At 39.1% G+C, this 16,673-nt stretch overlaps 1 protein-coding gene across 3 annotated transcripts in view; it reads left to right on the top strand.

The window, feature by feature from the left end:
- Positions 1-14,537, top strand: part of cacna1bb (calcium channel, voltage-dependent, N type, alpha 1B subunit, b) — a 165,583-nt gene extending 151,046 nt beyond the window's left edge. For all 3 annotated transcript variants that reach the window (XM_037116898.1, XM_037116899.1, XM_037116900.1), the window contains 6 exons: positions 7-136; positions 222-332; positions 2,126-2,164; positions 5,146-5,407; positions 8,865-9,088; positions 10,214-14,537. In XM_037116898.1, the coding sequence (XP_036972793.1) occupies positions 7-136; positions 222-332; positions 2,126-2,164; positions 5,146-5,407; positions 8,865-9,088; positions 10,214-10,783 (1,336 nt within the window). In that variant the 3' untranslated portion in view covers positions 10,784-14,537. The remainder of the gene's footprint in view (positions 1-6; positions 137-221; positions 333-2,125; positions 2,165-5,145; positions 5,408-8,864; positions 9,089-10,213) is intronic.
- The last annotated feature ends 2,136 nt before the right edge of the window (positions 14,538-16,673 follow it).

The raw sequence follows: 16,673 nt of genomic DNA on the forward strand, positions 1-16,673 counted from the left end.
ATACAGAATAAACCAGAGGACTGCCATCAAACATTCCCAGTCCGGAGACGTTTCTCAGGCAGCACAGAGGCCCAAAGGCCGAAGGAAACTACATAGAGGCCAGTCAGAAGATGTGCCATATTCCACCCGACCTCAGGTACACTAACACCATAAAAACTGCTGAATCTGTATGTCATCTGTGATGCCTTCCTGCATACTACTTCCTCTCATTTTCCTTTCAGGAATTGGTTGAACTGAAGCAGGTGGAGAACATTTCAGACACAGAAACATATCCAAGCCTGGAGGGCCACTGCAGAGCAGCTTCTCTGCCCCGACTCAATGCTGAGTACTACGTAAGCTCTTCGGTGCTAATGGTGCTATGCTTGCTGTTTTAATAATACTAACAGAAACAGAAGTAACCTTTGGCGCATTCAAAGTTTTTTGGTTGATACTTGTGACAATATTAGGTTTGGAACACATAGACTCTGTGGATACCTCTTGATTAAATAATCAAACAATGGCTTCCACAATGAAAAAAAACTAAATAATTAAATAGATAAAACAGCTAAATAACAGGTGGCTGGGATTGAAGACCTTGAAAAGGTCTGAAAAAGGCTGGTGCAAACCGAAGTGGTGGGAGGTTAGTGATCGTAGCTGTGAGCTAATAGAGCACATACTTTCCTGTAGAATCAGAAATGTTTCTATGTTTTCAGTTTCTGTTTGTGTAGAGATTAAGAAAATTACTTATAATGTGCTAATTAGTGACTATAGAGGCTAAACTTTGGATAAAGCAAGACTAGCAGTTTCCCTTTAAATCTGCAAAGACAGTTTATTTGGTATTATTCTTTCATTCATATTGTGTTTTGCATTAGAATATAAACTAGATGCTATACCGTACCGTAATGTAATGTATCTGTATTCTAGAAGGCTTTTATTCTGATGATTCTATTTGATTTACCTCACAGACACTATTATTATACAACTTGATGTTATCGTTTATCTTTTATTATGTTCAGTAGTTACACTCACTTGCAATGGGATCTAATTCAACAGTTGAGCGTGTTTGCAGTAATCCCTTTATCTTCATGAATGTCACTTATTTTCATCCATGTTTAAATTATTTACTATTTTATTGTCATGTTGTATACAGTTGCTGCTCTTGTCTTCTACATATGGACATCATGTCAAGATGATCTTTCTGTCAGTCATTTCTCTGTTTCTCGGATTGTTTCACCTGTCTGATCTCGTGTGTTTACCCTCACTGTTTGCCTGTCTCTGTGTCTTTGTCAGTCTTTCTCTGTCAACCCACAAATCTTAACATGTGCTTTCCTTGTTTTTGTTGCATTTTGATATGTCACTCTATCTTTCTCTTTAATGGATATGGTTGGTCTTATTCTATATTTTTATTAATGTCAACAAATCCAATGACAAGACCAAAACTTTGAAAATTTGAGTACATCTACGGCCCGTCCTGTTTCTTCATACCACTTTGTACCTTTCTACCTGGCGTTTGCCAGTTTTCAAGGTGATGTCATTACGCAACACAGAGTTACATAACAAAATTACAATTTTGACAGTCTTTAATGCTTATCAAACACAGAAAACAGATTATTTACACACATATATACATAAAACTTTTTTTTTATTTGCATTGGTGTTAATGTAAACAGAAAGATGGTGATGATAGTATGGGTGGCATCTTCATGCTAAGGATTCAACATCAGGTAAACACTGTCCATCCACTTTGACTGCATGTGAGCGTCAAGCATCAATGAAGTAAACACAGAGCCCACCTCTCCTAGTCCTGCTATTGTCCTGTGTTCTCTACACAGTGTAAGAGCAAGTCAGCTAGTATGATCGCTAAGTGCACAGGTAACTGAGCAAACTAGCTAATGCCAAAATAGCTGACAGTGGTGCTTCATGCCACGGAGGAATGAGATATATCAGACTATTATCACAGAATACAGAAAACACTAGCACGTTTTTGGTCTTTTCGTATGATGTATTTGACAATAAGAAAATAAAGAATGTCACCAGCCTCATCCTTCTTGGTCTCTCCTCTCCTCTTCTGTTGTCCCTTTCTCCTGATTTCAATGCCCACTGCTAATGTTTTGCCCACCTCCCTCTTATGTGTGCTGTCTGATAGCGGAGCCACCCTCGCCACGCCCCTGGGACCCACCTGGCAGTATGTACCACCTGTTGTGCCACCTCTCTCTTTCTTTTCTGCTTTTCTCCTCCTCTCGTCCTCTCCCTTATTTTCTTCTTCTTCCTCTTCTTCTCTCATGTCTGTGTTTGCCTCCATATATTCCTCTCATCTCAGTGCAGAGGTCACACCCTTCCACCATCATGGACAAAGTGACCCTCCTACATATACAGTATACACTGGTCATTTCATGAAATCCCAGATAGTCACATTACATGTAGCACACAAATTTACATATCCATCAAACACACCCATCCCTGGACTCCAGTGTAGTAGTCCAGTTTATCTGGGGTATGTCAAGCACTCTGTCCTGCTTTTCAGCCATTTACTACAGCTGTACAGTACTACACTTTGGTAAAATGTGGTTGTGTACGTGAGTGTCGTTATGTAGTAACGTAGTAGTGTGTAGTTTTTGTTGTGTGTGATTGTGAAACAAGGCAGGGATGGTACCACTGCTTTATTGCTTTGAAATAACTATTTTCTTTCAACTACACTACGAAAACCCATCCAACCGTATCTGTCATTTGATGTTAATTTCAGTCTTAAAATCTACTATTCATACATAAAAAAAAATCAAATCAAAAGCAAACTTAGAAAGTCTGATTAATCTCTAATATTTTACTCTCTTTTACTGACCCTTTGAATCATTTTAAATAATCTGAAAATATCAGTGGAATCTTCTTTCTAATTAAAAGCATATGACAGCATTTATCTGAAAAGTAAGATTTTAAGACTGCATACTGGACAAAATGACTTTGTAATATGAATATTTTCTGCAGTGTTGTGATATTGTTTTCACTGACTGTAGCTACAGGCCAGGCTGTGGGGTAGGAACAGGAGGAACAGCACGACCACCCAGAATCTGTCTGTGAAACATTGATTAATGACAGTAGTTCATCAACAGATCATTTGTCATTTAGTGGGTATTTAATGTTATGTTCAATGAAATGACGTATTACATTTTTAGCACTAGATGCTGTATAATCTAGATACATACTGGTACATTTGCAAAATGAAATCTTTAAATACAATATACTGCTATACAGTAACCAGCAGGTGGGGTGGTAACTTAGCTGCTGTTCTAGTTCCCTATCACATCAGCTTGTAACCTGATAGCTGTGCTGGTCAGTAAGAAAAGAATCAGGTGGGGTGAGTGTCAGTGTCTTCAAAGCATTAGTGAGTATTAATCAATTAAGTTAATGTTTTAAAGGAATTCACCACTGTGTACTTAAAACGCTTGCAAAAGGCCTATAGCAATGTATGTAAGAAACAATGTGGCAATGTCAACTGGGTCAGTCATAGTGACTGAGAATTTCACCTCACTCTGTAGTTCGTGTAGTATAGTATCTTTCATTTGTATTGCTTAGCTATCTTGCCTGCCACATTACTGTTTTGATAACATTCTCACAAGCCTCACAATCTGGTTTTAGGATGCAGCAGACAACTCTTTTGTGAGTGTGTGTGTGAAAAAAGTATAGTATAAATAGTAATAAACCCACTGCAAAAGATCTGCTTAGATACAGACAGCAGTTAACAACTAGCTGATGAATATAGTCGAGCAGCTAAAGAGGCAGACGTTACCCTCAGGAGTTTGTCGAAACCAAAATACAGTTAAAACAGAGTGTGTGTATATATATATATATATATATATATATATATATATATATATATATATATATATATATATATATATATATATATATATATATATAATATTATATTATGATAAACTTGTGGCCAGAAGCTCCCAAATTAATGAAAATGTTGCTCTGATTTAGATGTGTAAATAAGCAACTGTTTGCCAACAAGCTCACCATATCAACTTAAAGGTGATGAAATGTCAATGTTACAATCATAACTGTATTTCTGCTGCCCCCAAGTTCAAAAAACAATTGGTGATTACAGCAGGAATGTTTCCAGTATAAACAGCCATTTATGTTTCCTTTTGCAGAAAAAACAGGCAGGATAATGGCATAAGAAAAGGCATTACATCCTTTTAAATAAATACATCCATCCAAAATCAAACATGGCCAATTTGACTGCTTCTGACCAGCAGTAGGCTCTGTGCTGACTCTGGTGGTTTGAAACTGTAATTCTTCTACCTTAAACTGGTAGTCTCATTTACATGACCTCAGTCTATCCAGTGAGTTTGTATGGAATACATAAAATTCTCATTCTTACTTTTATGATGGCTGAGCAGCTGAAATGTTCACAATCCCTCTGTAAATAGCAAGCCTGAAGATAAGTGCAATGATATGTGGTAAAACCTTTCAGACCCATATTTAAAGCCAACAGAGTGTGTTGTTTGATTCTTAAAAGATCTGTTTTCGCAAAATTATTTTCTTTAACAAAAATCTATTACCAAGTGTTAGCTATTTCAAGAAAGATTACACTTCTTTTCAAAGTTAGAAGTGGCATGTTATAAGGGGCGCAGCTTAGCTCGGTTGGTAGCGCGTGACCCATGTGCCAAGGCTCTGCAGCGGACCTGGGTTCGACTCCCGGCCCGGGTACCCTTGCTGCGTGTCACTCCCCCTCTCTTACCCTGTTTCCTGTCACACTCTTCAGCTGTACTATCAATAAAGCCAGAAAAAAAAAAACTAAAAAAAGAAGTGGCATGTTAAAAAAGTGAAAAATGCCAGAAAGGCCAAAGTCAACACCCCACCTCTTCTTTGTTTGCCAGCAGAAATGCCTGCTAGCTTACAAATTTTTGCAACAAAGTTTTGTAATGGTAAGTATTCAGTTGACAGATTTGTCTTCATTCTTCTCAATCTTTCAAACTTCTGTTTCCGTCTGTGCCTGGAGAAGAACGGGTTGAACTTTGATCTTAAGACAAAAGGTTCCCGTCCACTGGTTGTGTCATTTGTGTGTCATGATCCAGTATCCAGTTTTGGATAGAACCAGTGCAGTTGCCCCTCTCTACTATTTTTTAACTCACGCCACCCCCTAATCTCTTTCCCTCTCAGCCGATTGTGGACCTCAGTCCTATAAGACGCTCAGCATCTTCGCTAACGCAGCAGTACCGCCAGGAGCTTGGGCTGAACGAGTATGACCTGGAACGGCCCAGCTTGGCGCAGTCATCAACAGGGCCTGGGCAAGCCCAGGGACAAGACAGAGCCCACCACCATCATCACCACCACCGCTGCCATCGACGCAGGGACAAGGACAAAGACAAGAAGCAGAAGTCACTGGATAGAGCTGCATCAGTGCAACCGTCCAGCACGGTTGGTGAGTATATCAGTAAACTGTGATAGGTACAGACTGAATTAATGCAGTCGATTCTCGAACAACGTCATTCATCGTACTGTAGGTAACTGAACATGACACAGAATATTACAGCACAAGGCAAACTCTAAGGTCATGTTCAGACTGGTATTCGTAATGTGGGAAAAATATAGCCCCCTCAATAAGAGATGGATGCTGACAAAATTAAACAGATCACTTAAAAAATGCCCGGTCGTTTAAACAAAAAGTTGAACATTAGTTATACCTCATATTGTCTAGTTCTATATAAAGACAGGGATATAGTGATGCAGAATCCAGATTGCTTTCACTTAATTATTGAGTGCAACATCTACACAGCTTGAAACAGAACATCGTTGTATGTACCTACAAAGATGGAAATATTGGTACTCTTATTGGCCAGAGAGAGAAGGAGAAGAGATCTTATAAAATATTTGTAAACTCGGAGAGACAAACAGGTAATATGATACTGAACCCCTACAACCTCTTTGGGTGTGTACAACAAGGCAGACAGATTATTCCATGTAATATTACACAACTATACATGTAGTTAGATGAAAACTAATAAAGAAGACAGACACAATCTTCCTCTTGCTAATAAAAATCTTAATTGCTGCCCAATAGACTCTTATAAAGCAAAGGGAAATTCTATGTGCCTTATCTTGTAATTACCATCTGTTTCCACAGTGGCCACTCTTCAGCAAGAGTTACATGGTGTCACTTCACTTGCTTTGTTAAATCCTCCAAGACTCACCCTGCAACACTAATAAGATGTGAAAGTTGAGCATTTTACCATAAATGTCATCACATAGAACTTAAAATTGATTAACAAAGATCAGAAAAAAGTCCTCTAAGGGAGGATATATTAGGTTGTTGAGGGATTAATTCATTTAACACAGCATTATTAATTGGTGTAATACAGCAAGGAAAATATCCCAACTTGGCATCACTCTAATGCAGGGCCAAAGATAGTGGGCTGGGCTTTCCTAGAGATCACTTGGATGTCTTAACGTAGCGGCAGAAATTCTTTATAGGATTAAAGTTCCATGATCGGGTTATGAAGGTGAAGGGGTTTCTGCTGTGCTTCAACCAGGGATTTTACATGTCAGGCTTTCCATCTGATTAGCAGCAAGAGCTGTGAGCTCTCAGAGGAAAATCTGCTTTGCTGGGGATTTTTTTCTCTCTTTTTCCTTCCCAACGCCCCCCCCCCTTTTTGTTCCCTCTGAGCTAAACAGTTTCATTTATAAAATGTCAACTGAGCTCTCCCATTAGTACAGAAAAGGCATTTGAGATCACGTATAGAGCTGCAAGATGCATTTGGAAAAGGTTTAAAATTTGACATACCATCAGGGTGCGGCAGCAGTTGTTGCCTTGCTCCCACTCAAGCTGAACTTTGAGGTCATCTGTAAAATTATTTTCTGTTAAAAAAAAAAAGCTAATCACAAAAGCACAAAAATAAGTTAATCAGATATATTACATATAACACCTGCTGTACTCTTCCAATCAACAAAAAATGCAAATGCTTTTTTCACTGCTTATCATTAGAAACAATTTACATGGTAATCACATATAAATCAATACATCTTCTGTAAGGGACATATATATCAACGTAACGTGACATAAGATAACGTGATTAAATGTAAATCATTGCAATGTAACCTGACATATTCATCATAATGTAACCTGACCTAAGTTAACCTATCCTGAGCTGACCTAACTGTACCCAACATAATATGACATAACGTGACCTAATAAAGCGTAATATAACTGCCAGACATAACACAAGCACCTACAGATAGACATCATAAACCTCACTAAACAGATTCAAAGTTAAAAGCTTTAAATCAGCCAGTGGTAAGAGACCAAGTATGAAAATCCTCAGTAATACATTCATGTGATGCAAAGTAGTGAAAGGCAGTCTTCCCATTCAGCATTTAGCTGAGGTGAAACTAGATCTAAAGTTTGGTCTGGTGAGCAGTGGTATTAAATGTAAAAAGAGAATTGAATTACTGAGGCAACTTTGTAGAAATTATTTATTATTTATTAACAGAAACGTGCCTGTCTCAAGCTGTTTTAAGGTGAACAAGTGGCATGAAATGAAGAATATCTCCAAAGTCAAGCGACAGACACGATGGTTGACTATACAATGATTTTTCTGTCCTAATAAATGAATGCCATTTTGTCTTATCAACATTTAGCACAAGCCTGAGATTATGCAGAGATGTCTGAAGAACATTAAAGACAGATGGTTGTCTTGGTGTAGCTTGGGATGAGAAGACACAAATGCATACGTAAATACTAAAGGACCTTGTACATACCCTTGTGTTTCTCCTTATTTATCCCTAAGGAGGTTGTTTTGCGACAGTCGGTTCAGATTGCCAGTGAGTTATCAAATAAATATGCATGAAACCAGTTCTGATTAAAAACATCTGAACCCTGTATCCATGTTGTATCATTCAAAGATGCTTAGTCTCAGATTTTAGAGTTAGCTGAGCAGCAATAACAAACTGCTTATTTCAAGAAATGACTGGATTCACACAATTCTTTTCACCTATTATTGTTTTACTTTGGCTAAACTGTCTCTTGAGCTGACTCTTAGATGTCACAGTAGTTATATTTGCACCACCAGAAATAATTTTAAAATTGTTATTTGGGAGTAACATACATTATTACACAAAGCAAAGCCAGACATCTGATGGATTACCTATTTCAGTCCAGTTCATGTATGGAAAATTAGCAACATTTTGTGGCTTATTAACGCAAAACTGGCTCAGTAAAGAGGGTCATAGTGACAGTGTTTGTTTGCCATCAGGGATGGTCTGCTAGAGCAATTAGAGCCTGAGAGCTGGTGGCAGGGTGTTTTTGTGTTAACACTGGAGAACAGCAGCTGGGCTTTATTGCTGAGATAAAAGGCCACAGTGGACAGGTCCAGTCCAGGGATTTATGGGTACCTCGGTCAGATAGAAGAACATCCAGCAGCCCTCTTTACATGTGAGTGAAGGAGAGTTTCACTCCTCAAAGCATGTCATTCTCAAGACGCTGACACATCAGGATGATGAATAGGCTTCTGTGTTCCTGTCATCACAGTTTTAATCTGAAAACTGGAATTATTCCAGCGCTAAAGAAAGCAATTTCACGACACACACACACACACACACACACGCACGCAAACAGACAGATATAGACCAACCATTGGCCTTTAATTAGAGGTGTAATAGAAATGTCATGGAACAAAAGTTTACACTGTAAAGATATAATGATTCACTTTGATCATAGGAGTTTTTAAGTGCTCATCTCAAATCTTCATCCTTCATTCTGTGAAACCCTACAGGTTTTTGCACTGAGAAATTTGAACTTTTCTCTTACATTAAAATGAGAGATAGGATACATCTGATAACAACCATGTATTCCTCTTTCTCATTTAATTTGATGGCGCCATCAGACTCATTCACTGACCCATCAGCTGAAGGTTTGTCCAGAGAACGGGCGAGGGAGCGGGACCGCAGCCGGCCTCATGAGAGGAGGCACCACTCCTCAGCAGGAGAGAAGCAGCGCTACTACTCCTGTGAGCGTTACGGCAGCAGGGAGCAGTGTTACGCCAAGTCAGCTGGTCCCAGTCGATCCACGTCTCCTGGAGAGGGTCAGGATGCTGGTCTGCTCAGACAGGTGAGTTTCTCTGCCATATGTAGGTTAGTGGTTAACAGGTAATGTATCTATCACACCATGTAGTCCATACATATGTGGACCTTTGATTTGAAATAAAAACAGTGACAATGAGATTTAAGTTCTGACTTTTCACCTTCAGTGTCTCAGGATGTGAGAAACAATTTGATTGTGTTTTCTGTTTCTCTACATAGTGTTTTTCCACTTGTTTTCGTAAATAATTGTATAGCTATATTGTTTTTAATGGCAGCATAAAACCAACAACAATTATAACACAGGATTTTCAAATTAAAGCTACAGTTTGGAACTTAAAATAGTAACTCAACACCAGCCTGTTTTACCTTTGAAATAGCAGTGATGATGATGGATGATGCGTGTGAACAGACTTCTGCGCAACTGCAGCAAGGTGGAGGTCAGCAGAAACAAGACTTTGAGGTGGTGTTAAGTTTCTCTTCAAGCTTTAGTGTGTTAGAGTTCAGCACTAACAAAAATGTCATTCTCTTCAACATAGCAACATACCTGTATGTGAAGAAATACCTTTGCACTGAAGAACACACAATAATCTGGAGAAAGTGCTCTAAAAATAACATAATGGACGTGATTTTGAATAATTGTTGTTCTTTTTATCCACAAATGAGAAACATTCAAGATTAGAGCTGTGCACTATGACACAAACCACACATTTTGAGGCTTAATTTTTCATCAGTTAGATGACAAGGAGGTTAGAGAACATGACACAGAACAGGGTTATTCCAAACAAGAGATGGATCCTGACCAGCCAAAACAAAACAAGTTTGTATCTAAAAGAGGGACTACTTCTGTTGCATGGTCTGTGTATGAAAAGTCTGGAATAGACAAGAATATTGCACTATGCAGTATATCATTCAAAATGTTATGAGGAAAAGGTTTCTCCTACTATACTATTACTACAAGTACTTGAAAATTGAAGTTGCCGAAAATGTGCTATACCATGAAATGTATCGTTATCTGGGTATGAAATGGCCTGTATTGGATTATAAGACTCTTATCAGACAGCCCCATTTGAGTTTTGTCACATTTTTCTGTTCTTCATAAATAAACTTTCTTCCAATTGACCTGCCTTATATCTTTTATAAACTGTTTCTTCAGCATGGTAGCAGTGTGGCTAAAGCTGGTCCTGTGACCCTCCCCTCTGGTTCAAGTACTCCTGGTCGTGGTCGCAGGCAGCTGCCGCAGACGCCCCTGACACCTCGTCCTGCTGTGACCTACAAGACCGCCAACTCCTCTCCTCTCCCATCCAGTGCCAGCACTGCTACGGCAGGGCCCCAGACTCGTTTTAGCCGTGGCCTTTCAGAGCATGATCGCTTATACGGGGGCCAGGACGAGTCCCCGATGCCGGCCACCCGCATCGGTTCAGACCCTAATTTACACCGGCAGCAGCAGGCCGCTCCTCAACAGGCCCTCTGTGAAGAAAAAGAATACTTCCAGGACACTGTGAGCAGCCATGGTGGGGGGCGCTCTGCCAGAGCCACTTCCTCCACCACAGCCTCAGCTTCTCACGGAACTGCTGCCACGCCCGTCACAACGCCCACCACACAGGGCCGGGCAGGTGTGGTGCCTAATGGGTACCACTTCACACTCGGGGTCAACTCTGCATCTGGGCCCGGGAGCCGAGGAACAGGAAGTCTCAGGGAGAGGGAGGAAGAGGACTGGTGCTAACAGGGCAGGAAACTGTTGGCTGAGGATGAGGCAGCTTATCAGTGTTGTACAACACTAATGTCGGATCCAACAAGCTGATAGGAAGCCAGAGGAGTAATGCAGAATGGAAGCTACTGAGGAAAAAGCCAGTTGAAAGTGCTGTAAAAGGTGTTCAGAAATCATTCCAGCTTTGTCTTGTTACTCCCCTTTTTTATATTACAAACTCTTTAAGGACAAAAGACACCAGTTACTTTTTTCTAGCCCCTTTACTTGCACTGAAATTATAGCACATGTGAAGACCCTTAAGTATTTTGCCTTGGCCAGTAAAATCAATGTTGGAGAAGAAGACAAAAGCCAAAATCTATTATCTGTTTCAGACAGATCTGAATGCCTCATTCCTGGTATTTATATGGCTGCTTACAACACTGTTTTTATTTTTGTATCTTTTTCTTTATGTTTGCCATGTGGGTAAGAGAAGAGTTTCAACTTGATCATTTTGATGCTACCACCAAATTATTTTCCTCCTTTGAGTTTTTCTTCATTAACTTTGGGGTTACTGCCAACTTCTGACCTGAACAGATCTTAGGAAAACAAATTGCTTCTTAGGTCTTAAACTTCTGCCATGACACCTAATGGACACAGTGACTAATGTGACAAAAATGAAACAATTGGATGGGTTAGAATGGGTCTAGAGTTGACTCTTCAGATCACATTTTTGTAAATTGTACCAGATGTAAATGTTTTGAGTGCACGTGAGGAACTAAATATCTCTTTTTTTGACGTTATGTGGCTGAATACTAAGTGCCTCGTTTTCCAAGATGTATTAAGATGCAGCCTGGTCAGATGGACTTGAATATACAGTAGAGGATGTAAGTATGTACACAGCTGAGAAAAAGTGTAGAGAACAAAGTTTGAGTCTGTTATAATGAACAGAATGCAAAAAAAAGAGAACACTTTTTTGTACTGATCTTGTGGTAGGTAAGTCAGAATTACAGATCCAAAGTCAGCAATGTAGTGCATGCCAGGGTCTTGAACTTGTCAAAAAACAGCGTCTGTACTTTTGCTTCAGGGTGTGTGGTAAGCATTTGCCTTTCTCTTTCAAATATACTGCCAGTCATTTGGTAGAAACGTCTCGGAATGGAGAAAAGTGCCATTTTGTTTTTTTATTTGTAATCAACAAAAAATTCTCATGAACACTCCTCAAGCATACAGTATATATCTCATCTCTGCCATATATGCCCAGCTTTCATGGGTTTCCCGTCTTCTTATCTTGTTCCTCTAAGAGCAGTATTGTGTGAGGGGTTTGTAGGCGAGGTTACCTGTCTGTGTATTTGCAGGTACAATAAAGAGTTGTGTTGTTGCTGCTGACTGTTGACTTAAAGTAGGGCTATGCAACAAGACGACACTTCATCTGCCCTGTAGCTTTACCCTCTGGAATCTCCAGGTTCAGGCTTTAGTGTGACTGCGACCAAATTTTACCAAACATTTATGTATGAAGAGTTGTAAATTGTATTATATGATGTACAGTTACCTGACAACACACACTGAGGCACAAATTATATTAAAGCCTATATATGTGAATCACAGGGCATTTTTGAGGTTGGCAAGTTGTCTGCATGATGCCTAACCAGATAGAAATACCCAAAATATAAAATGGTTCTTTCCACACTTGGGTCCAGTCGTTATTTCAAAGAATTTGCTGTGGTTTATAAACTTGCTTGGAAAACAAGATCAATAGTATTCTGACAATAACAGAAGGCTGAACTGTTTTGTCACAGCTCTACGCAGACTTTAAATACAGTAACAAGCCTGTACCCTCGTGTTTAAAAGCTTCCCTGGATGAACATCTGCTACCGGATTGAGACCCTGAGATCTGAGACTATATTTTACTATAACTGTATCCATTTAGCCCACCAGGCTAATGCAATACACTGGCTATAAATCACTCTTTCCCTCTTCCCACTGGGCATGACATATCTTCCAAAAAAATAATGCTGGGAAAATTGTTTAGCTTTGTTTCTTTCAACAAATCCCCAAAAGGACCAAAATCAACAATGCCTTGGTGTGTCTTTTAATGTTTTCCAAGCTCCCTATAGTGGCAGTACCAGTTGCTACTGGAAATGTAAATCCTTAAATAATAGGTCAAAAATATATAGTTTTGGTGACTGAAGAAAAACTACATGCATACAATAAACTAGATTATGTTGAGGAACGATAATTTCTCTACTCTGTCTGTGGCACTCGGCACCAAGATCGGTGACTACTATGTTTAAAAACTAGTAACAAATATATGTTTACATTTTTTAAACATACACAAAAATATTCTACTTCAGGTGGGTGCTTCAGTTTTTAGCAAATGTTTGTCTAACAGTGTAGTTTACTGGAGAAAATATGGCTAAATTACTGGGAAATATTTTTCAGCAGTGGAGTTTAAACTTCCAGTTATTTTTTTGTGGGCAACAGGACAGTGTATGTGGCATTGAGTCAAAATAAGCTGCACTGTGTGTGTGTGTGTGTGTGTTCACATGAAAGAACATGTCACACAGGTCAACAGTGTGGCTCATTGATGTGTTTATAACAGATTTTGGAACAATCGAGCTCTATTGCACAGAGGAATAAGCTACTTTATATCAGGATTTGGATACAAAGACATCACTTGTTAGAAGGATCGCTTCAAATGTTGATTTTGTTTTTTTCATGGGAATTGTTGAAAATAAGGAAAATATCAATAAACCAACCCTTTATTAAAACATGTGATACAGTTGATTGCCAGAAAGCCCTCAGATTTAAATCAACTTAGGTACTTAGCCAAAGAACAAATAAACACATGTTGGTGCAGATCCAGGTTTTTTTCTTTAAAAAGGTTTTCTAAAAGAGGTTTTTGGACATTGGGCTGATGGACCTAGATGAATAAAACAAATGTTGCACACGTGAAGGGGGCATATGGATATATCTATCACTTGGTGCATATTAAATCAAAATTCTAATTGAATCAAAATAACAGACTTACAGATCCTGTGGTGTTCTTTGTCATGCTCTGGCTTGACTCCAAGCAAGTCTATGAACATGTAAATTATTTGCAAATTGTATTTGATCCAATTCTGATGATTTCCTTGTGTTTTAATTTTACTTCCTGTTGTCTCACATTTGTGCAATCTATTCAATGGCTCATCTAAAATGAGAAATTAGACATTAAGGTCTAACTGCAGGCATGGCTCTGTTCTTTGTGAAGTAACATGTTAGATTGCTTGTTGTCTTCTGGTCTTGAAACTTTTCTGTAAGGTCCCATATTGGAGCAGAGCGTTATGTGCATCTCAATGGTAGATTTGAAAAATATCCTATATTTTCAGACCTCCAACATGAACAGGATACCAAGTTTTTCGCTCACAGTTTTACAATGGCTACCCCCTCTGGACATGTCCTGTTTGCATGTTCTAAAATGAAAATGTGCATGTGCATAAAAAGAGGCATTGTTTGACTTCATTCAGTCCATGATCTGTACAATTTGTTTCCTGGTTGTATTTTCCGATTATCTAAACACACAATGTATCTGTTTCAGGTAAAGAAAAGAAGAAAATAAACAAGCTTAAATAACATTTTATCACAGAACCACCAAAGTGGAAACAAGGCTCTTTCTCAGATAAAGAGGTCGTGGCTGAATCCTTCGCTGCCTGATCTGTTACTTGACTGTCTTTCCCACAGTCACTTCGACTGTACTGTTAGATTTTGTATGAATATAAGTCCTTGAATAAAGAGGTATGACTATGAAATTGAACGATGTAGATCCATGAGGAATGCGTTGAAATGTCTTGTAATCAGGTTTGGCCTCTGATAGTAGTTTTTTTTAAAAAAATCTGAATTCAGTATCAAGACAAGTACTTCATGTTCCCTCTGTTAGGGGTTGCTGTCTGCTAATTTTAAGTAACAGTGGTTAGAAATAACTTCCCATATTGTCCCATATTATGTATATATTGTCTACTAGAAGTGTTTACATTCTTTAATGTTCAGAAAGGACAGTATTTCTCTCATGCAGCTATTGCTGCAGCACCCTTATTCATCCTCTGTCTGATCAATCCCTTTTAGTCCCTGTTTCTTTAAGGCACTCCTTCCATAAAAACACAGTCTGCTCTGATTTGCCAGCTCTCATAGGTCTGAGCAGGCAACACCCATATTTTTTTTTACAACTATGTCACAGTTGTGATGATGACTCATTTGAAGTCTGGGAATATAAGTAGTACATCTTAGAAAATCTTAAGTCATACGACTACATATATGTTTTACCTTGCCCTTTACCAAACAAAAAGGTGGTAAAAGATTCAATAGGAGATTCATTAGACTTGAATCTTCATGACATTTGGTCTGTAATTAATGCTGATAGGAATAGAGCAAACGTTTACTGAAGTAAACTGATAACAACACATCCTCATACCTAACAGCTGAATAAGTAAATTGCCAGTGACTCCAAAAACGACACAAATGAAGTTCAGTCAGGAAGATTTTTATTTTTATTTACCTCCCTTCCTGCTCCCACTATTCATCTGGCCATGGGCAAACTCCCTCTCCATTTCACTAACCAGATTCTACCATGAACACTATCTGCCAATCGCGTCTCTGCTGTCAAACTTAAAACCGCTCTCCCCTCTGCTGTCAGCTGACATTTCAGGCATTTGTGCGCCCCTCCTCCAACTCATCCTCCTGCTCTTCATATCCAGTTCTACTCACCAGAATCAACTCCCATGTCGTCAGATCTCCAGGATATTTCTTCCTCCATCACCACCACCACAGTCTCGAATCCATCAGGGGATTTCCTATTCTACGCACATCTTCATCCCCTCCCCAAATATTACCTCATCACAATGGAGTCTAACTGCCAAACGTTCTCATTCTTTTTGTACACGTGGCAATAAATCTTCATGTTCACTCAAAAAATACAAGTCTGTCTTGATTGAATTCAGCATTCCCAAAACAACATGACCGTTGCAGCTTACCAGTGACAGTGAGTGGTTGTACACTGTGGCTCATATGTGACATACATAACTTGAGTTATGTAGCGTGGATGATGTAAGTATGATAGTAAGTTAAAATAACTCACCATTGACTTCCACTCTCTCCCGGGTGACAGTCCCGTACGACAGAAAATTAAACCTTTAACCTTTCTCACTGCTGCTGTGGCTTTGAATGAAGTTGTTTTATGAGAAAACGCTCCAAAGCTAACTGTACATTACCCACACGAAAATTAATAATGAACTTATGAATACAGTGGAGTATTTATCAGCTAAAGAGTCAGAGGGTGAATATTGGACTTACATTTAACCTCTTGGACACAAACACAACTCTAAAAAAATAAATAACTTACATGAACGACTACTTTGACATATTGCTCTGTGTCTGATGAATGCATAAATTGGCAGCAGATTGCTAACAAGACCACCATATCAGGTGATCATTGTATTCACAGCTTGTTGACACTTCATCCAAGTGTATTAAACCTTAATCTGATACTGTAGTCATGTAATCTATGCAAACATGACCAGTATGCAATGAGGTTGATGTTAATAGTTATGAATTTGAGGGTTCATGAGAAATTTTGGTTCATGTGGAACCAATCAGCAGAACAATTATGATTGTATGACTCCACACACTGGTCATGAAGCTCCAGCATGTTGTCTCATGCTGCAGTGCAATCAGACTGGAGTGATGAAAGGTCCGAATATCCTCTAGAGATCAAGTAAACGGATCAATCTTTCTAATTAAACTCAAGAATTTGCTTGTAAGCTGCAGACAGACGTTCAAACAAAATGGGCGGAGGTCGTGAGGGATTTTAATTGGTCCACATTAGAAGAAAGGGGCGGGGTCTATGTTGACTGGTCTGGCGCCTCAGTGATGTGATGCAGCCCCAGGAGGAGAGAGG

The sequence above is a fragment of the Acanthopagrus latus genome, chromosome 12, assembly GCF_904848185.1.
Source record: "Acanthopagrus latus isolate v.2019 chromosome 12, fAcaLat1.1, whole genome shotgun sequence".
Taxonomy (NCBI): domain Eukaryota; kingdom Metazoa; phylum Chordata; class Actinopteri; order Spariformes; family Sparidae; genus Acanthopagrus; species Acanthopagrus latus.